Here is a 27,934-nt window from a genome sequence, read left to right as displayed (position 1 = left end):
CAGTATAACTTACATAAGTAAGTCAGATCAAAGTCTGAAAGTGGTCCCCCCACCGGCCATGGACATTATCCCATACATTGCACTTTATATTTTGAGTCTGTTTTTCTCTATTGCTCTACTATTGATGTGACCACTGTGCTGCATAGTTGATGTTTGTAAACCTGCTTACTGTGACTATTAAAGTTAATCTTGACTGAGGGCTATGAAGCACTGCAGGAGATTAAGCCCCGCCCCCAAGCTTATCCCACATGTCCTGTGAGTGAGCCTCAACCAACCAATGACCCTCACCCCCACTCTACCATACACTAAAACTAAAACTACATTATTGTAATCATATAATTTTGAACGCTGATGCTTTGAGAGACTGTAAAGTAATTATTCACAATGTATTTAAAAGTCAATTTTGCCACTCGTTATCACTAATTGATTGTGATTCAAGCTGTATCTAGTTGAAAACTTTTATATTTCCTTTTGCACCTATCAGGGCTTCCTCTTTCCCGGGAAGAATTCCCTGACACACAGGAACTGATGCCTTTTATGTTTCCTGCATGTTTCCTGTTTGGAATAAATACAAGACAGGAGACGTTTACAGTGAATGTCTTTAATTATGTTGAGCCAGAGCTTACATTGAGCACAAAACACCAAAACAATGATCACCAAAGCTATAACCAAAATGAAGAAATATTATCAGTAAGTTTCAGGCCGATACAAATAAACTCTGACTTGACTACATCTCATTGCATTTTGAATATCATCTGTTACAATGTTGTAATCTTAAGAGCAAAATCCAAACAGCCATCACACATCCTCATCATGCTATCAGTACTCTGTCTCCTCATTTCTTTCAGTACCTTTCCTTCACTGCTTTTCTCCCCCTGCTGGTCAGAGATTCAACACAACATTACAATTTGACAAAGAGGAAGTATTCAAAAGGTTTAGAAAAAGACATGAAAAGACATCAGCTGCAGCAGAGCATCACACACAGCGCACAGCGGCCAAGCTGCAGGCGGGGAGCCCGCACACCTGCTCTCCTGTAAAATCTACTAGGGGTATACTAATACACTTACACCCCTTTGATGCCAAGCCAATTAAGTAAATATTAATAAAGGTCTATCAAATCAAAGCTTTTGAGGAACTGTCACACCTTCATCTCACAGATCCAGTTGTTCTTTGTATAACATTTCTGGTCATTCCATTTGTTGTTGTTGTCCAGTAGCTCAACACAGTCCTCGTTGTCGGCATTATCAGGCTGCCCCCTTCCCCAGTACCTGAAACAGAGGAGGACAAGGAGTCAAACCCTGTGGTGAAAACATCATCCATACTGTAGCTACAGTGCCTCTGAAATCTCACACCAATGAGTCAGAACAAATTAATGTGATCTGATCTTACGATGTGGTCAGAGCCAGAGGTGATCCATCCACCCATCTCCAGGTGTCTTCTATCTCTCCGTCTGTCAGACCAATCCACACCCTCCTGTTTAGTCCAACCAGGAAGTCCTGTTTGTGGAGATGCAATTAGAGGGTTCTCACACACGCACACACACACACACACACACACACATGCACACACACACACACACACACACACACACACACACACACACACACACACACACACACACACACACACACACACACACACACACGCACACACACACACACACACACACACACACACCACCCCATTCAATCAGTGTAATCGGTGTTATCACTCCATTCATATTGGCCAGTAGGGCCCTATTTATCTGCTAGTAGGTGCAGAAGGCTGTTATCAGTGATTAGCGATCAGCCATGTTTGATCCCCAGGGTTTCCAAAGTCTACATTTCACCTGTAAATCATATTTTAACATTTTTTGTTATTTAATCCTAAACCTACACCTAAACCTAACCGTATCCTTAACCTTAACCTTAACCTAACCTTAACCAAGCTGTTTTACTTGCCTAAAGATAAAGCCTTCCACACCTACTAGCAGGCCAGTAGGTCCCTATTGGCCGATATGAATGGGGCTGATGACCTGCCTACTGATTGAATGGGGTGCTTTTAGTCAAATGAGGAGTGCGCACACACACACACGCACACACACACACACACACACACACACACGCACGCACACACCCACACACACACACACACACACACACACACACACACTCACACACCACACACACACACACACACACACACACACACACACACACACACACACACACACACACACACAAACACACACACCTGTTCCTCTTTGCTGTTGATGATCACCAGATCAACTTTTCTCTGCAGACAGTCCTGTCTGCTCTCTTCCCAGGTTTTCTGCTCATCAGAGACGTAGTACCAGTGGGATTCAAATGTAGTCCAACAATTATACGTTTGGGCTGCAACAAATCAACACAACAAAACAAAACAAAACAAAGCATGTATGTTAAATGATCACACACACTCACACATAAAATAATAACTATGTGAACTGCTTTCATAATGATATTTAACTTGTTGTGATCAAAATGTACTCACTCTGGGTACATACTTGGCTGTAGCAAATGGTCTGTAACTGGTCTCTCTCCTTAGTCAGGCTGGTGTAATTGGTCTGTAACTGGTCTCTCTCGTTAGTCAGGCTGTTGTAACGGGTTTGAAACTGGTCTCTCTCCTTAGTCATGCTGTTGTAACTGGTCTCTAACTGGTCTCTCTCCTTAGTCATGCTGTTGTAACTGGTCTGAAACCGGTCTCTCTCCTTAGTCATGCTGTTGTAACTGGTCTGTAACTGGTCTCTCTTCTTAGTCAAGCTGGTCTGTAACTGGCCTCTCTCCTTATTCAGGCTGTTGTAACTGGTCTGTAACTGGTCTCTCTCGTTAGTCAGGTTGTTGTAACTGGTCTGTAACTGGTCTCTCTCGTTAGTCAGGTTGGTGTAACTGGTCTGTAACTGGTCTCTCTCGTTAGTCAGGTTGTTGTAACTGGTCTGTAACTGGTCTCTCTCGTTAGTCAGGTTGGTGTAACTGGCCTGTAACTGGTCTCTCTCCTTAGTCAGGTTGTTGTAACTGGCCTGTAACTGGTCTTTCTCTCTGGTCAGGTTAGCATCGTCCACCCACAGACTCCTCTCCTCGTTCCTGCTGGTTTTGTCCTGAATAACTGCCATAGGAGATAAACGACATGTTGGGGGATCATTAACATTCACATGACTTATTTAGATGATCTATAACAGCATCACCGAACTGAAAACTCACATTGGACTCCCAGGCTGATGATCCCAGCCAGGAGGAGAAGACACAGCAGCCCCAGAAACACTGTGGCAGCTCGGAAAGGATTCCTCTTCTCTGAGCTTAGAGTGACTGGAGTGACTGTGGACACAAATGAACTGTGTTGGGGAACGTTGCTTTTAAAAGTAATTAGTAAGGCACATTATTAGTTATGGTACAAACCTACTCGTTATTACACTCAGTCAAAAGCATGTGATAGCAATACAACTTGCACTGCCGAGTGTACCGTCAATCATTTTAAAATGCAACACAATTTTATGCTCTGTTTTTAAAACAGTAAGCAAATGTCATTAAATATGAAGGAGACTTAGCTTGCACTTTTACAATTAGTGGCATGTTGTCTGCACAAGAGGCTGTGAGATTTTCTCTCTTTTTTTACATTTCAATATTGGCTATTAACAAAAATGGAATGATCCGTGAACAAAAAATAAAATAGAAAAAACATTCTAATTTTAAAAAGTAACACATAACAAAAACTGAAAATGTGTCACTAGTTGTGACAAAAAAGATAGATACTATAGATAGATAGATACTTTAGATAGATAGATAGATAGATAGATAAATAGATAGATAGATACTATAAATAGATAGATAGATAGATAGATAGATACTTTGGTTTTGACCCCCAGCAGTGTCCGGTGGCGTACTCCTCTCCACCGAGGGGATGTCATAAATCCTCACGCTGTCTGCGCTCTCATAGATGTCCACAGTCCTCTCCTCCTTCTCGTCTCTCTGATATCTAACTTTCTTGGTGAAGTCTACCTTGGCGTACAGATCAGCAGCAGACATCACTGTAGAATCACCGTGTTTTCATCAGCTGTGTACCTGAATCAGTTCAGATGTACTCTACTCTACTGTAGGGCGCTCTATTCTGCTCTGCTCAACACTCCAGCAACTCACTGTGTCCCAACTGTATTCTCTTCAGGAAATACAGATGTAGACGTATACAACTTAAGTAAGGGGAAAATAGAAAAAAGAGGAAGTCACGCCTATTATTTCTTTTCACAAACTTGCTTACGATGTAATTTGGTAGTAGTTGTGTTGGGGGGGGGGGGGGTGGATCAGAGTGTCTTTTTATTCTTGTATTCTCTTATTGTCAATATACCGTAAATTCCGGACTATAAGCCGCGGCTTTTTTCCCGTTTTTTGGCCCCTGCGGCTTATATAACGGTGCGTCTTATCTATGGATTTTTTCAGAAAAAAAAAAAAAAATACAAATAAAATCTCTCTTTTTTAGCACTCTTTCTAACTATAAATCCACTTCTGTTTTAATTTCCTCTCTTGCCCTCTTTTCACCACACCGCGGACACTGTGTGCACTGTAAAAATAAACAACGGTGGTGTTGTGTTATGTTGTTTTGTTGAAATGTTACGGTAATACGGTAAATGGGAGCTTCCTCAAACAGCCATCTCTTTCCCGACAATCCCCTCTGTGCGTGACCACTTACATATGGTAATTACGGTAAGCAAACGGCCACTCGGCCATCAACTCCCTCCCCCGACTACCAGGAGAAAATCACAAACTTCGGCGAATTCACACAAAGGAAGATCAAGGAATATTCCATCGAACCGGAGCAGATCATAAATATGGATGAAGTGCCTTTGACGTTCGACCTGCCACTCACTCGGACTGTTAACAAGAAGCGCCCTGGAGGATTCTTTCACCAAAAAAAAGCTTTGCTCGTTCTCGACAGCATGAGAACGAGCAGTAGAAGCAACACTCTCACTTACCATGGGGAAGGTACGCAGAAATTCACACGACGCAGCTTTCAAGTTGAAAGCAGTCAATCTCGCATTAAAAGAGGGAAACAGAGCAGCCGCGCGTAACCTGGGCATCGATGAGTCAATGGTGAGGCGTTGGACGGTGCAGCAGGAGGAACTGTCTCAGCACGGAATATTATAGGAGTGTGAAAACATCCACAATCACCAACGGGTTCCAAAACGCTGGACTGCTGCGGGATGAAGAGGATGACGCCGCCACAGCTGGCGCTGAGGGCCGTCAGAGGCTTCAGAGGCTGTTCGATGCCGACAGTGATGAAGAGGAGTTCGTTGGTTTTGAGTGACAATGAAGGAGAGAGGAGAGTGGTTGACGAAGCCACCCTGAACCTGTTCGTTTCCGACACTGAAGATGAGGACTTTGGTGGTTTCAGTACGCAGTAAGAAGAAGAGGAAGACGAGGATTAGTGACTTGACTTCTCTGGTTACAGGTTTGCTGCACATATAGCCTATTGTTGTGTGATTTTGTCTGGGGATTAGTGACCTGACTTTTGTTTTGTTTTGTTGAAATGTTAATAAATGGGAGCTTCCCCAAACAGCCATCGCTTTCCCGACATTCCTCTCTGTGCACGAACCCTTTCATATGGTAATTAAACATCAAAACACCCGCGGCTTATAGACCGGTGCGGCTTATAGAAGAAAAAAATAGTCAATTTTGGTCCCGCGGCTTATAGACCGGTGCGTCTTATAGTCCGGAATTTACGGTAATCTATTATCAATAAAGATTACATGGGTTGTTGTAATACTGGCAGCTTTGTGGCTCATATAATCACAGCTGGACAAAAGCACCTTCCTGAGCACATGTGGTGGGCAGGTGTACGTGCTACGTACGGGATGTGTGTCAGCTGGGTTCTGTAAACCTGTACATTTTTCTTTGTCGGATTTACTGAAGATTTTGTGCGACGACTTCACACTAAAGCTCAGCATCATTGTTGAACATTTTAAGTTTCATTCCAAAGTGAGACAGCGGGAACAGTCAGTCTCATTGTTATAGCTGAACTGAGGAGGTTCACTGAACACTGTGGGTTTGAGACAACAGTGCATCACATGATCAGAGACAGACGTGTGGCGTTAATGACAACCGCGTTCAGCGGCGTTTGCTATCAGAGGCGGATGACAAACTGACGTTGGCAAGAGCAATGGAATTAGCAACCTCCATGGAAACAGCGGCTAAAGATGTAGACGAGGAGCTTTTTCCTGAAGGGAGATTGTTGCTTTTTCTGCTGTCTGGTTTTGTGGGACAATAATAACCTTTGCTTCTGGGCATCTTTAGGAGTGAAATAGCACTTCATACGGTGGCCAAGAGCGCAATCTATCGTATGGCGGTGAAAACACGGATTGATGTAAAAACATGTCAATGGCGGGGAATGAGATAACATATTTATATTCATGTAATATTGACCTAGAATATGAATTAGAATATAGGATAGTACAAACTGTGTTGTCATGCTGCGATGCTAGCATTACTTATGTCAGCATGCATTTTGAGCTGACTATAGGAGCTGTTAGGATCCTGCTATCCACAAGGCTTGGTCAGTGTCAAAAGTGGGGTTTTGCTAGGTGTCAAACTGGCATACAAGTGCAAAACAAACTACTTTTGCTGTCTTTGCAGTGAGCGTGTGTGTGGGCGTGCGTGCGTCGACTGCCCATTGCTTGTCCCCTTGTAGTCTACTGTACAGTATAATGAGGTGCTGTTGTTCAAAGTAAACCAAGAGCCAGTAGACATTTCTGCTGAAATACTAAATGTATTCCTTTTTATTTTTTTAAACAGTGTCATCAATTCTCAAGCTCATTTGAATATCAAATAGAATCTTACATTTGCTGCTACGTTTCAGATAGAAACAGCATCACATAACACTGATTCTTATTGTAATCTATGTTATTGTGTTGCATTTATTTTGTACGTTTTATGTCTAGTAATTATTAATGCACTTTAATTTGTTATATTGATTATAATGTAGTTGTCGCTGCTACTGTTAATTGTACTATTATTTATCATTGGGTCGTAGTGGTTTATGTTAATGATTAATGTTGGTTCCGCCTGGTGTTCGTATCCCAGGGGAACGTTGTAGGTGTAGAACAACTCGCAGAGTTCCTGTTGTCAACAGACATGTGAACAGACATGTTAGCCTGTTAGCTTGCTACTGCCCTTGCCGTTTGGCTATATGTGAAAATAAAAAGAAGTGAACCCAACAGTAACTGTAGCCCGATTAATGGAACCCACAGCCTGAAGCGACGGGGAGCACACGTCCAAAACTTAGGGTTACAGACTGGTGGCAGCGGTTTTTCTTCATGTTATACATGGAAGCCAAGGCAAGCAACTACGTACGGCGGTGTTTCTTGATCACAACGTGGACGCTGTTTTCTGTTCGTGCACAGTGAACGTGAGTTTCGGCTTGCAAGTTTTTGTTGTATGGACTGATAGAGAAATACACGGACAGTTTGTGAGTTAATTGACATGGACGGAAGATTTTTTTTTTAAGAGAAAAAATAAATAAGAAGAAGCCTTCCTACCGACCGCCTGTTTCTAAGTTGGACAGTACACTAATCAGCCATGCCTGACGACAACGGGCCAGGTGAAGAAGCTACCCCCAGACGAGTTATTCACTACAGAGTGGAGCTACCTCCGTGTTTTCATGGGGATGGTAAGGACAAGGAAAGTTTTTCTCTGTGGAAAGCTAGATTGGAACTTGCAGTTAAAGCCTGTACAGATGGACAACAGCAAGATGTAGCCACCCTTCTTCCTACTAGGCTTAGTGGGGATGCGCTAGCATACTGGCTGTCATTATCACCAGCAGTGCAGCAGAACTATGATGAATGTGTAGCCAAGCTAAATGATGTTTTCGGGAGGAAAGAGTTTCTGCTACATTTCCAGACCTTTGTGAATGCAAGGCAGCGCCAGCCTAAAGAGCCTCTGGAAGTGTATGCAGCTGAAATCACAAGGCTTGTGCTGGAGGCGTTCCCAAACTATGGCAGACCGGCCATTGCCATGGAACGTTTCAGACGCTTCATAGCTGGGTTGGATCCAGTTATTCAAGCCAAATGTCATGAGCATGGAGCTGCTACATTGGAGGAAGCCTTGTCTATAGCATGCAAGTGGGAGCGTGCTCAGGAAGCGTTGCGGCTTCTTCCCCCACCTGTTCACATGCCAGCCTACACACAAGGTGCAACTTCCTCTGTCCCACAAGGTGAGCCACTCTCTGCTATGGTGTCCACAAAGCATAGCATGTCACAATCAGAACAATCCCCTGACCTTACAAATGTAGTCAAGCAGCTATCAGATGATGTCCGTGCGCTCAGACTGGAAGTTACTCATCTACGCCAGCACCGTGACCAGTCTGCCAATCGCAGTTCTCACTATACAGACTCTTACAGGGGCAGGTCTGACTCATCTGACTCTAGATATGAGCGTGGCAGAGACAGACAACGCTACTCTCCACATGCATCACCTGCACGTTATTCCCCCTCTTCTGCTTCTAACCCTCATGGATCTACCAGGCCAGGTGGGGATTACCCACACCGCAGCTACTCGCCTGGCTATCATGGGAGACACGGATCGCCTGCACGTCCATCTTCTCCACCTCCTCGTCGTGAGTATCATCCTACTGACAGCCATGATCGCTACTCACACGCCAGCCCAGATCGGAGGCGATACTCCGACAGCTATCCAGACCGCCATGGCTCCCACAGACACTCCAGCTATCCTACACCAGAGCCAGCCAGGTCGCATGGCTCACACAGCACCTACCCTTCACGGGAGAGGCGGCCCATGTCCAGAGAACGTGATCATCATGTGAGCTTTGATGAGGACCATTCCCGTCGGGGAAACGCTTGGTAGCAGGTACTACGGGCCAAGTGTCTGCTACTCCTGAAGATGAGGCCCCACAACCTCGTGACCTGCCCACATCGTATGTATTTGCAGTCATTGAGAACATTGCCACCACAGTTTTGATAGACTCAGGTTCAAAAATATCGCTGATCAGTGAAGCCCAGAGAATGTCTATCCCCTCCCTGAGAACAAAGCCCCTTCAAAAGTCTTATTTGTCTGCAACATCAGTGACTGGTGACTATTTAGACACATTAGGCATGCTTTCTATTACCATCAGGTTAGGTGAGGAGATTTTCATTCATAATGTGCATGTAGTTAGGAATGCTACACAGTCAGTGATCTTAGGATTTGACTTTCTTCACAAACATTATGCCATTCTTGATTTGAGTGCAGCCCAGCTGAAAGTAGGGAATCGCTCCATCGTCCCTCTGCTACGTGCCACCCAAACTGCTCCCCTCAGTTGCAGCGCTGTCACTTTAGCTCCCATAGTGATCCCTGCTATGTCACAGATGAACATAATAGCTAAAGTCCAGTCCATCACCGGTGAGCCTGAGGATATGTCCAATTACACTGGCATCTTAGAGCCAGGACCCCCTAACTTACCCGGTTTGTTAGTAGCACGCACACTGGCTCCTGTACAAACAGGCATCACTTATGTTAGAGTAATGAACCCCACTAATAGTGATTGCCATGTGCCATGTGACACAAGACTAGGAGATTTTCACTCACTAGGCAGTCAGGAATGGGGAGAATTCTCCATAGAAGAGGTCACAACAGCCACAGTAGCTGAAGTAGGAATCCAATCCCCATGTCAGTCACTGCCCAAAGTTGACCTTAGCCAGTCTGCAGTTAATGATGAACAGCGCCAGCAGTTAGAGGCCTTACTTCTCAGTTACTCTGATGTTTTCAGTGCACATGATCAGGATTATGGTCGCACTAATATAGTCCAACACAGTATCAGAACAGGAGATGCTTCGCCCTGCAGACAACGAGCATATAGGACTTCACCCCCCACTCGAGCTGAGATAGACAGGCAGGTTCAACAGCTCCTTTCTCAAAACATTATTGAAGAGAGTTGTAGCCCTTGGGCTTCCCCTGTCGTTTTAGTAAAGAAAAAAGACGGCACATATCGGTTCTGCATTGATTTCCGAAAATTAAATGCAGTCACCATCAAAGACTCATACCCATTGCCACGTCCTGCAGATGCCCTAGATAGTCTGTCTGGTGCATGCTGGTTCAGTACCATGGACCTCTCAAGCGGGTACTGGCAGGTTGAGCTTGACCCACTCGACAAAGAGAAAACAGCTTTCAGTACTGGAAGTGCGCTGTACCAATTCAACGTCATGCCAATGGGTTTAACAAATGCCCCACCTACATTCCAGAGACTGATGGAGCTCGTGCTCCGTGGCCTTCACTGGAAAGAATGTTTGATCTATCTAGATGATGTTTTGGTGTTCAGCCGCTCCTTCACAGATCACCTGAAAAGCCTTGGAGAAGTCTTCAGCCGCTTCCGCTCAGCTGGCCTTAAGCTGAAAGCCAGGAAGTGTCAGTTTGGATGCTCCCAAGTATCCTTCCTCGGACATGTCGTGTCCAGCCAAGGTCTGCAGCCAGACGCGAGAAACTTGAATAAGGTCAGAGAATGGCCTACACCCAGAACAACCACGGAGGTGAGAGCATTTCATGGATTATGTTCTTACTACCGTAGGTTTGTCAGGAACTTTTCAGCCATTGCTTCTCCACTCAACGCCCTCACCCAGAAGGGTGCCCTCTTCAGATGGACTGTTGAATGTGAGGATGCTTTTCAGTCACTGAAACACGCCCTGACCAATCCCCCAATCGTTGCACATCCCGATTTCACGCAGCCCTTCCTGTTATACACAGATGCTTCACAGGACTGTATTGGATCGGTGCTTGCTCAACGTCATGACAAGAAAGAACGTGTGGTCGCCTATGCAAGCCACACACTCAGCTCGTCTGAGAGGAAATGGTCTACCTATGACCGTGAGCTCTATGCAATCTTTTGGTCTGTGAGACATTTCAAACATTTTCTGTCCGGTACCTCCTTCACAGTCATAACAGACCACAAGCCTCTGCTCAGCCTCAGGAGAAACCCAGTGGATAATGATCCTACAGGAAGACGGAGTCGCTGGGTCCTTGAGTTGGATGTTTATGACTACAACATCATTCATAGAGAAGGAAAACAACATGCAAACGCGGATGCCATGTCCAGACGGCCGAGTACAGAGACGGACACTAAAGCTGTGCAGTGTATCAGCACCTCTCACAGTGCCGGTGAAACGGTGCCCTCCTCTGGCAGGAACGAGAATGACGCTTCCACATCAGTCATTCCTGACATCAGCCCCACACTGTCAATTGACTTGGATGAGCTCCGCCAAAAGCAAAGTGCAGATGAATGTCTCAGCAAAGTCATGGCTTGGTTGGAGAGGAGCAACCACAGGCCACCACTTGGCCGTTTCAAACACTCTCCCCCTACACTGAGGAAACTCTGGCATGAGTGGCCTAAACTGACACTGCAAAATGGAATACTCTGCCGAAAAGTCAAAACAGGGCCGCACACGTCACCAAGCTTCCAAGTTGTTCTGCCCGAGATTCTCATTCCAACAGCTTTGAAAGGCATGCATGGAGACCAGTTCAGTGGACATTTGAGTGCAGAGCGCACTTTGCAAAGAGCTAGACGCATCTGTTACTGGCCATACATGTCCCGTGACATTCACAAGTTCTGTGTGGAGTGCTTGCCATGTCAATCACGAGGTTCCCCTACCCCACACGAAAGAGCTCCACTACAATCGATTCAAGCGAGCCGACCATTCCAGAAAATCGCAGCAGATATAACAGAGCTACCCATCACGGCACAAGGAAATAGGTACGTGTTAGTGATAATGGACTATTTCACACGCTATGTCAACCTGTTTCCTCTAAAAGATCAACGTGCCACAACAGTCGCTAAATGTATTTTCGAGGACTATATCCGACAGCATGGCATTCCAGAGTCAGTCCACACAGACCAAGGCAGACAGTTTGAGTCAGACCTGATCAAACATCTCTGCAGCTCGCTGGGCATCAAAAAGACTCGGACAACTCCCTACCATGCCCAATCGGATGGTATGGTAGAGAGATTGAATAGGACACTCAAAGACCAACTTGCTAAGTACATGTATCAGAGTGGTGGTGAATGGGACCAGTATTTGCCACAGGTGGAACTCGCATATAATTCCAGCATCCACTCGAGTACTGGATTTTCACCTTTCTTTCTGGCACATGGAAGAGAGCCAAATCTACCAGTGGATATAATGTTGAACTGTGATCCTGGGTTGACGTCTTCTACACCAGGTACACCAGCAGCATATGTTAAGGATCTCACAGTGCGTCTGTCACATGCTTTCAAGGACGCAGCTCAGACATCTGCTACATCCAAACTACACCAGAAGCACCAGTATGACAAAAAGGTGGTGTTTCACCCTCATAAGGCGGGTGATCTTGTGCTCTTGGATGATCCAGCTCAACGGATGCACAAGCTCGCTCCCAGATGGAAGGGGCCATTTGTGGTCCTGCAGAGGATGAGCAGAGATGGCAGCCCTGGTGTGACCTATGAGATCACAGATCCAAGAACTGAACATTCAAGGAAATGGATTGTTCATCACAATAGACTCAAAGTCTACAAGGGGCCCTTGCCGGCCTCACCTGTCAACAGGCCTGTGCCGCCACGAGTTAGTACAGCTCTAACACTGGCCCCTCTCACTGCTTTGTCAGGAGCCCTGCCCTTTCGCCCTCCCACCCCTCCCCATGTACCTACAAGGACTGCACCTGACACTGCTGTGGGTGCCCCACAATGCCGACCACAGCCCCTCTCAGTCCCCCCTGCTGTGCCTCGCCCACCCCCTCCCCCACCCCTTCCCCCTTGCCCTCCTCCCCCGGATGGCACTGTTCCCACTGACTCCAGCGGGGTCCCCTCATCTGCCAATGCACCCCTCCCCTCATCTGCCAACGCACCCCTCCCCTCACCCCTTGCGTCCCGCAGTGGCCGCACGCTTCGACCGAACTCGAAGTACAGGGACTTTGTCACTTAATGGGTGACGTTGTGACTCTGAGACTTTTTCCAACAGTAAAAAAAAAAAAAAAAAAAAAAAAAAAAAAAAAAAGACACACTGTTTGGAAAGAAAAGAAAACACTGTAAAAAGAACACACAAACACAAAAGAGATAATGGAAAGAACATAGGAAAATGTTTGCACTTGTTTTCTCTGTTGTGTTGTGTTATGGTGTTATGTTGCTGAGCATATGTTTAATTGATGGGAGGATATAAAGAAAAATGGTTGGGGATGGTGCCTTATTGCTATGGGTTGTTTTGTGAATTCTGAATGCCTTATTGTTGCCTTGAGCATAATGTTTGCCATGTTCTGGTCGGTTTATGGTAGTCTATGCATTCTTGACAGTGATGATTCCTATGCAGTACCTATTGCTTTTGTTTGAAATGTGGCCATTTCTTTTGTAGCAAGGGAAGACTGTAATCTATGTTATTGTGTTGCATTTATTTTGTACGTTTTATGTCTAGTAATTATTAATGCACTTTAATTTGTTATATTGATTATAATGTAGTTGTCGCTGCTACTGTTAATTGTACTATTATTTATCATTGGGTCGTAGTGGTTTATGTTAATGATTAATGTTGGTTCCGCCTGGTGTTCGTATCCCAGGGGAACGTTGTAGGTGTAGAACAACTCGCAGAGTTCCTGTTGTCAACAGACATGTGAACAGACATGTTAGCCTGTTAGCTTGCTACTGCCCTTGCCGTTTGGCTATATGTGAAAATAAAAAGAAGTGAACCCAACAGTAACTGTAGCCCGATTAATGGAACCCACAGCCTGAAGCGACGGGGAGCACACGTCCAAAACGTAGGGTTACATTATCAATAGAGAATATCTGTATGAGGGCTTTAATAAACCTTTTCAGATGTGTGCAGTAAAAACACACTGAGTGGTAGAGGAGGTGCAGCATGAATGTCAGCAGAGACTCAGTAAAAAATTAACAGTAATCTCTACGCACAACGGAGTATAGTTGCTCTGAGGCCAGAAGGCTAATCTTGATCTAATCCTCTTTCTGATTGGGCTACTGGCATTTTTTCGCCTGAATAACAATGTTGACAAAATGCTTCACAAAAGCAGCAGCAGGCAAATCCAATAGTTGTGTTTTGAATTCAGGCCACAGGCCACACTTGCTGTTGGCATCTTTTCTCCAGGCAGTTGAGTGATATGAATTTCTATCCCCACTCTTTCCGGGTCAAATTAAATCTATAGCATCTGGTAAACTGCTATATTGTTTTTTATCTTTAGATTTTACAACTCAATACATCTGCTCTGGGGCTGTTGAGCTAGATAGAATTTAGATTCTGATTCCTTTAACAGGACAGCTAGAAGTCTGTTTAGTAGCGGTGAGGGAGAAAAGAGGAACAGTCCGGCAGGTCTGGTTGTCAGCCGCTATAGGACGAATCAGCGTTACATCACTTGACACCCAGAAATGCAGAACCCCGCAGCAGATAATAGTATGAGTTGTGCCAAAGACTATAAAAATGGGACCCATTGCCTCCCTGCTTGGCACTCAGCATCAAAGGGTTGGAATTGGGGGGTTAAATCACCATGTGATTCCCGAGCGCGGCGCACGCTGCTGCTCACGGCTCCCCCAGGGGATGGGTCAAATGCGGAGAACAAATTTCACACATTGTGTGACAATCAGTGGGACTTTACCTTTACCTTTACCAAACAAACGTTAATATCTCAAAGACTATACATCGCATCACTTATATTTTGACCTTGACTTGAAGTTCAAGTTCAACTTCAAGTTTATTCGTATGTCCCAGAAGGGCACTTTGGGTTGCAGCAAGACATAAAAACATAGAAAACAGGCATAACATCAACAACTTCCTGGATAAAAACATAAAAGGATAAAAACATAAACATAAAGTGCAGACAAAGTTAAACACAATATAAGTACAAAGTAGCAGTTTAAAGTGCCAGTGATCAGTGCAAAGTGCAAGGCTATAGGCCAAAGTGCCAAAGTGGTCGTTTTGTCACTCATTTTGTCACTCAGCAATACAGAATTACAAGAAATAAAATAAAAGCTACAACAGTACATATTGTATAAAAGAACGCTGTGTATCAAAGAACCTCTTGTAATGAGAAGAGACTGTGTGTGCGTGTGCGCATGTGCAAGCACAACACTCCTATATAGAAATCATGAACAGATCATCAACAACACGATCAAGGCAAACTTCTTCTCCCAAACCATTAACTTATTGTATTGAAGGTTTTATTGTGAATAATTTGTGTGCATTCATACTTTGTAAGATCTCAGCACATTACTTGAGGCCCATTCTAAACTAGGACGGAGATATACAGTAGCACCCTTCTGTGAATTAACATCAGTGCTGTATTTAGTTTTGCTGACACTAGATGGGGCTGTACCATGACACAACAAATGAGCTGATACAAGTTGAGGGAGGCTCTTCTGCAGAACAGGTGCACATCTCCCTCTGCCAAAACAACCAAACAAGCCTAAATATCAGTATAACTTACATGTAAGTCAGATCAAACTCTGAAAGTGGTCCCCCCCGGCCATGGACATTATCCCATATATGTCACTTTAAATGACTTTTTACTTTGCACTTTATACTTTGAGTCTGTTTTTCTCTATTGCTCTACTATTGATGTGACCACTGTGCTGCATACTTGATGTTTGTAAACCTGCTTACTGTGACTATTAAAGTGAATCTTGAATCTTGACTGAGGGCTATGAAGCACTGCAGGAGATTAAGCCCCGCCCCCACCCTTATCCCACATGTTCTGTGAGTGAGACCCAACCAACCAATAACCCTCAGCCCCACTCTACCATACACTAAAACACTACATTATTGTAATCATATCATTTTGAATGCTGATGCTTTGAGAGACTGTAAAGTAATCATCCACAATGTATTTAAAAGTCAATTTTGCCCCTCGTTATCACTAATTGATTGTGATTCAAGCTGTATCTAGTTGAAAACTTTTATATTTCCTTTTGCACCTATCAGGGCTTCCTCTTTCCCGGGAAGAATTCCCTGGCACACAGGAACTGATGCCTTTTATGTTTCCTGCATGTTTCCTGTTTGGAATAAATACAAGACAGGAGAAGTTTACAGTGAATGTCTTTAATTATGTTGAGCCAGAGCTTACATTGGCTACGTTTACATGGACAGTTTCAATCCTCTTTAACTCAGAATTCGATCCCAATCCTCTTCAAATTTATCTTGTAAACACCTAAAGCAGAATGAAAACGGCCAATTCGATGTGAAGTCAAATTCGATGTAAGGGGGTGGTGTAGTTCGTTTCTCAATGCGATTGAAGTATTTTTCTATACATGTGAACGCTCTTTCCTCTACGATCCTCTCTAACTCACTGCGGTCTTTCTGCGCATGCCCGTTGTCAGCTCTCCCTCTCAAGGAAGAGCTCTGTCACACTTCAGGAAGGGAGGGGGAACCGCGTCAGACACACCCGGCCCCAGCAGCTGGCGAAACATGGCCGCTTCCAGAGTGGCTGTTGACAGTTTCAAATGATGACAAATCAACCACTTTTGCAATTTGCAATACATGTCCCGCAAGGTTTCTGAGATTAGAGGAAAGTCTGAGCTGGCGTTACGTTAAACCAAACGTGGGGAGGAGGCAGCTGATTTGTTTGGCGTTAACGTTAGCTGTTGTGGTGGCTATGGCTAACTTTAGCTAGCTAGTTGTGGCTTCAACAGGCAGCGCTCCACAAGCTTGTGGTGACGCTAACGTTACATGCAAGCTAACGTGAAGCTAGCTGCGGGGCAGTCATGATCTATAACGAAACGAATGCGCACATTTACATAAAAGTCAACATCACAGTGTCTTTTCTTTAATCTAGAGGCATCATTTTTCAGTCAAAAGTGAAACGGGCATGCGCAGAAAGACCGCAGTGAGTTAGAGAGGATTGAGATTGGATACTATTTTCTCTTGTAAACTCGCAGGAAATAACGATCAATGCGAATGATTTGATTCGAATGATTTAATTTCGAATTAAAAGGCCTCATGTAACCGTAGCCATTGAGCGCAAAACACCAAAACAATGATCACCAAAGCTATAACCAAAATGAAGAAATATTATCAGTAAGTTTCAGGCTGATACAAATAAACTCTGACTTGACTACATCTCATTGCATTTTGAATATCATCTGTTACAATGTTGTAATCTTAAGAGCAAAATCCAAACAGCCATCACACATCCTCCTCATGCTATCAGTACTCTGTCTCCTCATTTCTTTCAGTACCTTTCCTTCACTGCTTTTCTCCCCCTGCTGGTCAGGGATTCAACACAACATTACAATTTGACAAAGAGGAAGTATTCAAAAGGTTTAGAAAAAGACATGAAAAGACATCAGCTGCAGCCGGGCATCACACACAGCGCACAGCAGCCGAGCTGCGGGTGGGGAGCCCGCACACCTGCTCTCCTGTAAAATCTACTAGGGGTATACTAATACACTTACACCCCTTTGATGCCAAGCCATTTAAGTAAATATTAATAAAGGTCTATCAAATCAAAGCTGTTTTGAGGAACTGTTACACCTTCATCTCACAGATCCAGTTTTTCTTTGCATTACATGACCGGTCATTCCATTCGTCTGATAGCTCAACACAGTCCTCGTCGTTATAATCATCAGGCTGCCACCATCCCCAGTACCTGAAACAGAGGAGGACAAGGAGTCAAACCCTGTGGTGAAGACATCATCCATACTGTAGCTACAGTCCCTCTGAAATCTCACACCAATGAGTCAGAACAAAATAATGTGATCTGATCTTACGATGTGGTCAGAGATGATCCATCCACCCATCTCCAGGTCCCTACTATCTCTCTGTCTGTCAGACCAATCCACACCCTGCTGTTTAGTCCAACCAGGAAGTCCTGTTTGTGGAGATGCAATATTAGAGGGTTCTCACACACACACACACACACACACACACACACACACACACACACACACACACACACACACACACACACACACACCTGTTCCTCTTTGCTGTTGATGATGACCAGATCAACTCCTCTCTTCAGGCAGTCCTGTCTGCTCTCTTCCCAGGTTTTCCTCTCACCAGAGACGTAGTAACAGTGGGATTCAAATTGAGTCCAACAATTAGACTTCCGGGCTGCAACAATTCAACACAACACAACAAAACAAAGCATGTATGTTAAATGATCACACACACTCACACATAAAATAATAACTATGTGAACTGCTTTCATAATGATATTTAACTTGTGATCAAAATGTACTCACTCTGGGTACATACACTCTTTTGCAGGCTGTAGCAAATGGTCTGTAACTGGTCTCTCTTCTTAGTCAGGTTGTTGCAACTGGTCTGTAACTGGTCTATCTCCTTAGTCAGGTTGTTGTAACTGGTCTGTAACTGATCTCTCTCCTTAGTCAGGTTGTTGTAACTGGCCTGTAACTGGTCTTTTTCTCTGGTCAGGTTAGCATCGTCCACCCGCAGATTCCTCTCCTCGTTCCTGCTGGTTTTGTCCTGAATAACTGCCATAGGAGATAAACAACATGTTGGGGGGATCATTAACTCATTGAGTGCCAAGGACGTCGATCGACGTCAAAGTAAATAGTGACGTAGAGTGCCAAGGACGTCGATCGACGTCAAATGCGTATTTTGACGGAGGGACGTGGATCAAAGCCTCCTGCATCTCCTGTACAAATATTGGAGCTATTGAAGGTGTATAACCTATTTTACGGACTCATTAGGTGGCGACAGTGCTCTCCAGATTAGAGAAAGGTCCGGAAAACAGCAGGAAAAATCCCTGTGATCAAAGAGAAACTGCTCATGCTGCAGTCAGAGCCATATAGATTGCTCTGTCTGCAGCTGACGTTGGCTGGGAACAGCAGTCAATCCGCTCCCACAACTGAGCCTCTCTGTCTGCTGTATAGTTTCTCCACACGATTAGCCGCCAGAAAAGCAGCACCCGACGCCGAAGGGCCAAACCTTTCCCTGCAGTCCGGTTTGGCATTTCCGTGTCGCGCTGGGAGCCGCCGCACAAAAACGGAGCGCTCCGAAAATAGACTGGGTGCGTGTTAGGCTGTGTGTTAGTGTGGGGAGGAGTTTGCAGCTGAGGGGGGGGAGAGGGGGGTGGGGCAAGCAGGGCACCACACAACTACACCACGTCACTACATCAGAAAATATTAGCTTCAGACTCAGTGAATGTGCTTGAAATGCTGCATTTCACAAAAGGCGGAATATCTCAGCTTCTAATTTGAAACGTGTCTTTTTGCTCAAAACAGCCTATCTTCTCCGGCTCATAACTAAAGAACGGAAAATGGTATCAATAAACTTTTTTTTGCAGATGATAGAAGAGAGTCTCATCGTTCTTTGTGCGTGTTCGGTGTTTACATAGTAATATCACACAATATTCTGTGGGCCTCGAGAAATCACTGAAAACGCTCTGAAACTCTGGCACTGGGAGCGTCCGTTCTCCAAAAGTGGTTGGCACTCAATGAGTTAACATTCACATGACTTATTTAGGTGATCTATAACAGCATCACCAAACTGAAAACTCACATTGGAGTCCCAGGCTGATGATCCCAGCCAGGAGGAGAAGACACAGCAGCCCCAGAAACACTGTGGCAGGATTCCTCTTCTCTGAGCTTAGAGTGACTGGAGTGACTGTGGGCACAAATGAACTGTGTTGGGGAACGTTGCTTTTAAAAGTAATTAGTAAGTCACATTACTAGTTATGGTACAAACCTACTCGTTGTTAAACACAGTCAAAAGCAGGTGAGAGCAATACAACTTGCACTGCCAAGTGGACTGTCAATCATTCTAAAATGTAACACAATATTATGCTGTGTTTTTAAAACAGTTAGCAAATGTCATTAAATATGAAGGAGACTTAGCTTGCACTTTTACAATTAGTGGCATGTTGTCTGCACAAGATGCTGTGAGATTTTCTCTCTTTTTTTACATTTCAATATTGGCTATAACAAAAATGGAATGATCCGTGAACAAAAAATAAAATAAAAAAACTTTATCATTTTAAAAAGTAACGCATAACAAAAACTGAAAAGGTGTCACAAAAAAAGATAGATACTGTAGATACTAGATAGATAGATAGATAGATAGATACTTTGGTTTTGACCCCCAGCAGTGTCCGGTCGCGTACTCTCCTCCACCGAGGAGTTGTCATAAATCCTCATCCTCACGCTGTCTATGGTCTCATAGATGTCCACAGTCCTCTTGGTGAGGTCTAACTTTGCGTACAGATCAGCAGCAGACATCACTGTAGAATCACCGTGTTTTCATCAGCTGTGTACCTGAATCAGTTCAGATGTACTCTACTCTACTGTAGGGCGCTCTATTCTCCTCTGCTCAACACTCCAGCAACTCACTGTGTTCCAACTGTATTCTCTTCAGGAAATACAGAAATAGACATGTGCAACTTAAGTAAGGGGGAAATATAAAAGAGATGAAGTCACAGGTATTATTTCCTTTCACAAACCGCAGTGCTTACAAATTTGGTAGTTGTTGTGTTGGAGGGGGGGGGGGAGGGGCAGTGGAGCAGAGTGTCTTTTTATTCTTGTATTCTCTTATTGTCAATATAATCTATTATCTATAAAGGATCCCATTACATGGGTTGTTAATACTGGCAGCTTTGTGGCTCATAAAATCACAGCTGGACAAAAGCATCTTCTGGGGAGGTGTACGTGCTACGGGATGTGTGTCAGCTGGGTTCTTTAAACCTGTACATTTTTCTTTGTCGGATTTACTGAAGATTTTGTGCGACGACTTCACACACTAAAGCTCAGCATCATTGTTGAACATTTTAAGTTTCATTCCAAAGTGAGACAGCAGGAACAGTCAGTCTCATTGTTATAGCTGAACTGAGGAGGTTCGCTGAACACTGTGGGTTTGAGACAACAGTGCATCACATGATCAGAGACAGACGTGTGGCGTTAATGACAACGGCATTCAGCGGATGACAAAACTGATGTTGGCAAGAGCAATGAAATTAGCAACCTCCATGGAAACAGCAGCTAAAGATGTAGACGAGGAGCTTTTTTCTGAAGGGAGATTGTAGCTTTTTCCGCTGGCTGGTTTTGTGGGCCAATAATAATAACCTTTGCTTCTGGGCATCTTTAGGAGTGAAGTAGCACTTCATACGGTGGCCAAGAGCGCAATCTATCGTATGGGGGTGAAAACACGGATTGACGTAAAAACACGTCAATGGCGGGGAATGAGTTAACATATTTGTATTTATGTAATATTGACCTAGAATATGAATTAGAATATAGGATAGTAGAAACTGTTATCATGCTGCAATGCTAGCATTGCTTATGTCAGCATGCATTTTGAGCTGACCTAAGAGCTATTAGGATCCTGCTACCCACAAGGCTTGGTCAGTGTCAAAGGTTGGGCTTTGCTAGGTGTCAAAATGGCATAAGTTTAAGTGAAGTTACACCCTTTTGACAGTAAACAAACTCTACTTTTGCTGTCTTTGCAGTGTGTGTGTGTGTGTGTGTGTGTGTGTGTGTGTGTGTGCGTGTGCGTGCGTGCGTGCATGCATGCGTGCGTCTACTGCCCATTGCTTGACCCCTTGTAGCCTACTGTACAGTATAATGAGGTGCTGTTGTCCAAAGTAAACCAAGTGCCAGTAGACATTTCTGCTGAAATACTAAATATTCCTTTTTATTTTTTTAAACAGTGTCATCAATTCTCAAGCTCATTTGAATATCAAATATAATCTTACATTTGCTGCTACGTTTCAGATAGAAACAGCATCACATAACACTGATTGTTATCAATAGATAATATCTGTATGAGGGCTTTAACACATTGAGTGCCAGCCATTTTTTCAATCCTGTAGGTAAGTTGTGCCAGGGTTTTTTTTGAGGATTCTGGCTCATTTTACAACAGCCGAGGATTCTTTTCTGTTAAGACTTCGTGAACACCAATCATCTAAAAATAACTAATAGAATGTGTGCTTTCTCTGTCTAAAAGAGTTAGTTTGCAGAGTTAGTAGTTATGTAGATATTAGCCGTTGAGTACAGCATGGTTTTAGCGTATGAGACAGCAAGCTGAGATAATCGCAGTTTTGTGAAATTCAATCAAACAGCAGAACAGTCACCTGCCTGTGATTGTGGGTGCCCTTGGGCGAGACTGTATACTGTATTGTGTGTGTGTGTGTGTGTGTGTGTGTGTGTGTGTGTGTGTGTGTGTGTGTGTGTGTTCGCGCGTTGCTCCGCGGCTCTGGGGGGAGGGGATCTCTGTCCGTTCTTTGCCCCCGCGGCGTGTCTGTCTCCCGCTCTGTGTGTGCTCTCTCTCTCTCTCTCTCTCTCTCTCTCTCTCTCTCTCTCTCCTCTCTCTCTCTCTCTCTCGGGACTGGGGGGAGGGGGAGAGAGAGGGAGAGAGTGTGTGTGTGTCTCCGGGCTCCTCCCTCCGTCTGTGCTGCGGGGGAAGGATTCTCCGCGGCCGTCTGGACTGTAAAAACTGTTTCTTGAGGTTTGAGTAAGCTTTTGCGATTCTGGTCTTATTTATGCGCGGGGGTGCTCGAGTGTGTGTGTGTGCGCGCGCGCGTGTGTGTGTGTGTGTGTGTGTGTGTGTGTGTGTGTGTGTGTGTGTGTGTGTGTGTGTGGGATCGAGGGAGTTTTCGCCGAGCTGCTTCCTTGAAAATTACACTGTGGCTTTCTCCAGCGCGCTGGCTGGCTGCTCTGGCTGGCTGTGGCTTCTCTCTGTCTTGGGAGAGAACTGTCGCCACTTAGTGGTCGGTAAAATAGATTATACACATTCTCTTCCTCCAATAGTGATATAGAAGACGTAAAAGGGGTGGATTGATGTCCCACCGTCAAAAAAAAAAAAATGTTTATGTAAGACGAGATAGCTCGTCTATGGCACTCAAGCGTTGGATTATGTAAGACGAGATAGCTCGTCTATGGCACTCAACGTGTTAATAAACATTTTCAGACGTGCGCAGTAAAAACACACTGAGTGGTAGAGGAGGTGCAGCATGAATGTCAGCAGAGGCTCAGTAAAAAATGAACAGTAATCTCTACGCACAACGGAGTAAAGTTGCTCTGAGGCCAGAAAGCTAATCTTGATCTAATCCTCTTTCTGATTGGGCTACTGGCATTTTTTGCCTGAATAACAATACTGACAAAATGCTTCACAAAAGCAGCAGCAGGCAAATCCAATAGTTGTGTTTTGAATTCAGGCCACAGGCCACACTTGCTGTTGGCATCTTTTCTCCAGGCAGTTGAGTGATATGAATTTCTATCCCCACTCCTTCTGGGTCAAATTAAATCTATAGCATCTGGTAAACTGCTATATTGTTTTTGATCTTTAGATTTTACAACTCAATACATCTGCTCTGGGGCTGTTGAGCTAGATAGAATTTTGATTCTGATTCCTTTGACAGGACAGATAGAAGTCTGTTTAGTAACGGTGAGGGAGAAAAGAGGAACAGTCCGGCAGGCCTGGTTGTCAGCCGCTATAGGCTAGCAGCCTCCAGTGTTTCAAAGAACCTCTTGTGATGAGAAGAGACTGTGTGTGCGTGTGCGCATGTGCAAGCACAACACTCCTATATAGAAATCATGAACAGACACGAACAACATCAACAACACGATCAAGGCAAACGTCTTCTCCCAAACCAGTAACTTATTGTATTGAAGGTTTTATTGTGAATAATTTGTGTGCATTCATACTTTGTAAGATCCCAGCACATTACTTGAGGCCCATTCTGACTAGGACGGAGATATAGCACCCTTCTCTGAATTAACATCAGTGCTGTATTTTGTTTTGCTGACACTAGATGGGGCTGTACCATGACACAAAAAAATGAGCTGATAAAAGTTGAGGGAGGCTTTTCTGCAGAACAGGTGCACATCTCCCTCTGCCAAAACAACCAAACAAGCCTAACTATCAGTATAACTTACATGTAAGTCAGATCAAACTCTGAAAGTGGTCCCCCCCCACCGGCTATGGACATTATCCCATATATGTCACTTTAAATGACTTTTTACTTTGCACTTTATAATTTGAGTCTGTTTTTCTCTATTGCTCTACTATTGATGTGACCACTGTGCTGCATACTTGACATGTGTAAACCTGCTTACTGTGACTATTAAAGTGAATCTTGATTCTTGACTGAGGGCTATGAAGCACTGCAGGAGATTAAGCCCCGCCCCCACTCCTTATCCCACATGTCCTGTGAGTGAGACCCAACCAACCAATAACCCTCACCCCCACTCTACCATACACTACAACACTACATTATTGTAATCATATAATTTTGAACGCTGATGCTTTGAGAGACTGTAAAGTAATTATTCACAATGTATTTAAAAGTCAATTTTGCCCCTCGTTATCACTAATTGATTGTGATTCAAGCTGTATCTAGTTGAAAACTTTTATATTTCCTTTTGCACCTATCAGGGCTTCCTCTTTCCCAGGAAGAATTCCCTGGCACACAGGAACTGATGCCTTTTATGTTTCCTGCATGTTTCCTGTTTGGAATAAATACAAGACAGGAGAAGTTTACAGTGAATGTCTTTAATTATGTTGAGCCAGAGCTTACATTGAGCACAAAACACCAAAACAATGATCACCAAAGCTATAACCAAAATGAAAAAATATTATCAGTAAGTTTCAGGCTGATACAAATAAACTCTGACTTGACTACATCTCATTGCATTTTGAATATCATCTGTTACAATGTTGTAATCTTAAGAGCAAAATCCAAACAGCCATCACACATCCTCATCATGCTATCAGTACTCTGTCTCCTCATGTCTTTCAGTACCTTTCCTTCACTGCTTTTCTCCCCCTGCTGGTCAGAGATTCAACACAACTGTTACAATTTGACAAAGAGGAAGTATTCAAAAGGTTTAGAAAAAGACATGAAAAGACATCAGCTGCAGCAGAGCATCACACACAGCGCACAGCAGCCAAGCTGCAGGTGAGGAGCCCGCACACCTGCTCTCCTGTAAAATCTACTAGGGGTATACTAATACACTTACACCCCTTTGATGCCAAGCCATTTAAGTAAATATTAATAAAGGTCTATCAAATCAAAGCTGTTTTGAGGAACTGTCACACCTTCCTCTCACAGATCCAGTTGTTATTTACATTACATTTCTGGTCATTCCATTTCTGGTCATTCCATATGTTTGATGCCTGTAGCTCAACACAGTCCTGATTGTCAGAATCATCAGGCTGCCTCTCTCCCCAGTACCTGAAACAGGAGGACAAGGAGTCAAACCCTGTGGTGAAGACATCATCCATACTGTAGCTACAGTGCCTCTGAAATCTCACACCAATGAGTCAGAACAAATTAATGTGATCTGATCTTACGCTGCCGCTGTGGTCAGAGATGATCCATCCACCCATCTCCAGGTCCCTTCTTCCTCTCTGTCTGTCAGACCAATCCACACCCTCCTGTTTAGTCCAACCAGGAAGTCCTGTTTGTGGAGATGCAATAGAGAGCCGCAGTAACGAGTCCGGAAATCATCGATGCTAACAGCCCTGGTTCAACACAGTTTTCGCCTATGGGAGTTTTGAATGGGTTTTTGGCGCGATGCTTCTAATAATCTCTCTGGGCAACGCTGGCTTAATCAAACGCGAACCAGATGGTAGTAACATCATCTTCACACATGAAGACCACTTTTATGAGTTTTGAAGCTTTTATGTGCCGTTAAAAGGACGGCTAGCTAGCAAACGGCTAAATGAGACTACACTTTTGAGTCGATGGGGATATATACGTCAATAACGTCACCACTTCAAAGGGCGAACACGGAAATTCTCTTTCCCTCACCTGGTTCAGCCCGTTCAGCCCGGGGTAATCAGTGCACAGCAGCGCACACATCAACAACAGTCCAGGTTGAGTGCTGACGTGACGTGGAAGCCTATGCGACAGTGTGTAGTTCTGGATTAGCTTAGCTGGAGCATTTTACTTCTAGGGCTCGCATTTACGCTTCAAAACTCATGAAAGTGGTCCTCATGTGTGAAGATTATCCCGCTGAACCTTGGTTCGCGTTTGATTAAACTTGCGTTGCCCAGAGACCTTATTTGAAGCATCGCGCCAAAAACCCATTCAAAAATCCCATAGACAGAAACAGTGTTGAACCAGGAAGTTCGGGACTTCCGCATTCAGCCTACAAAAATACGTCATCCCTGCGGCTCTCTATTAGATGGTTCACGTACATGCACGCACGCACGCACGCACGCACGCACACACACACACACACACACACACACACATACACACACACACCTACCTGTTCCTCTTTGCTGTTGATGATGACCAGATCAACTCCTCTCTGCAGACAGTCCTGTCTGCTCTCTTCCCAGGTTTTCTTCTCATCAGAGACGTAGTACCAGTGGGATTTAAATTTATTTTTCCAACAATTATAATTTTGGGCTGCAACAAATCAACACAACAAAACAAAACAAGACATGTATGTTAAATGATCACACTCACATAAAATAATAACTATGTGAACTGCTTTCATAATAATACTGTATCATTTAAATTATGATCAAAATTTACTCACTCTGGGTACAGAAACTCTCTCCCAGGCTGTTGTAACTGGTCTGTAACAGTTCTCTATCCTTAGTCAGGTTGTTGTAACTGGTCTGTAACTGGTCTCTCTCTTTAGTGACAGTGTTGTAACTGGTCTGTAACTGGTCTCTCTCCTTATTCAGGCTGTTGTAACTGGTCTGTAACTGTTCTCTCTCCTTAGTCAGGTTGTTGTAACTGGTCTGTAACTGTTCTCTCTCCTTAGTCACGTTGTTGTAACTGGTCTGTAACTGGTCTCTCTCCTTAGTCAGGTTGTTGTAACTAGTCTGTAACTGATCTCTCTCCTTAGTCAGGTTGTTGTAACTGGTCTGTAACTGGTCTCTCTTCTTAGTCAGGTTGTTGTAACTGGTCTGTAACTGGTCTCTCTCCTTAGTCAGGTTGTTGTAACTGGCCTGTAACTGGTCTCTCTCCTTAGTCAGGTTGTTGTAACTGGTCTGTAACTGGTCTTTGTCTCTGGTCAGGTTAGCATCGTCCACCCGCAGATTCCTCTCCTCGTTCCTGCTGGTTTTGTCCTGAATAACTGCCATAGGAGATAAATGACATGTTGGGGGATCATTAACATTCACATGACTTATTTAGATGATCTATAACAGCATCACCAAACTAAAAACTCACATTGGACTCCCAGGCTGATGATCCCAGCCAGGAGGAGAAGACACAGCAGCCCCAGAAACACTGTGGCAGCTCGGAAAGGATTCCTCTTCTCTGAGCTTACAGTGACTGGAGGGACTGTGGGCACAAATTAACTGTGTTGGGGAACGTTGCTTTTAAAAGTAATTAGTAAGGCACATTATTAGTTATGGTACAAACCTACTCGTTTTTAAACTCTGTCAAAAGCATGTGATAGCAATACAACTTGCACTGCCGAGTGTACCGCCAACCATTTTAAAATGCAACACAATATTATGCTCTGTTTTTAAAATAGTAAGCAAATGTCATTAAATATGAAGGAGACTTAGCACTTTTACAATTAGTGGCATGTTGTTTGCACAAGATGCTGTCAGATTTTCTCTTTTTTTACATTTCAATATTGGCTATAACAAAAATGGAATGATCCATGAACAAAAAATAAAATAAACATTCTAATTTCAAAAAGTAACTCATAACAAAAACTGAAAAGGTGTCACTAGTTGCCACAAAAAGATAGATACTGTAGATAGATAGATAGATAGATAGATAGATAGATAGATAGATAGATAGATACTGTAGATAGATAGATAGATAGATAGATACTGTAGATAGATAGATACTTTGGTTTTGACCCCCAGCAGTGTCCGGTGGCGTACTCCTCTCCACCGAGGGGTTGTCATAAATCCTCACGCTGTCTGCGCTCTCATAGATGTCCACAATCCTCTCCTCCCTCTCGCCTCTCTGATATCTAACCTTCTTGGTGAGGTCTACCTTGGCGTACAGATCATCAGCAGACATCACTGTAGAATCACCGT

General features: G+C 44.0%; 1 protein-coding gene across 1 annotated transcript; it reads right to left on the bottom strand.

Moving 5' to 3' along the window:
• Positions 1–620: 620 nt before the first annotated feature.
• LOC310785027 (uncharacterized protein) lies at positions 621–26,914 on the bottom strand (the record flags this gene model as incomplete). Its single annotated transcript, XM_083646027.1, has 6 exons — positions 621–1,268; positions 1,390–1,496; positions 2,233–2,372; positions 2,512–3,056; positions 18,246–18,383; positions 26,511–26,914. Coding segments are annotated over 6 exons (1,464 nt in total), but the record flags the coding sequence as incomplete, so codon positions are not given.
• Between the last annotated feature and the right edge of the window lie 1,020 nt (positions 26,915–27,934).

Source organism: Poromitra crassiceps (genome assembly GCF_964638095.1).
Source record: "Poromitra crassiceps genome assembly, chromosome: 11".
Taxonomy (NCBI): Eukaryota; Metazoa; Chordata; class Actinopteri; order Beryciformes; family Melamphaidae; genus Poromitra; species Poromitra crassiceps.
This window is presented reverse-complemented; position numbering and strand designations above follow the sequence as displayed.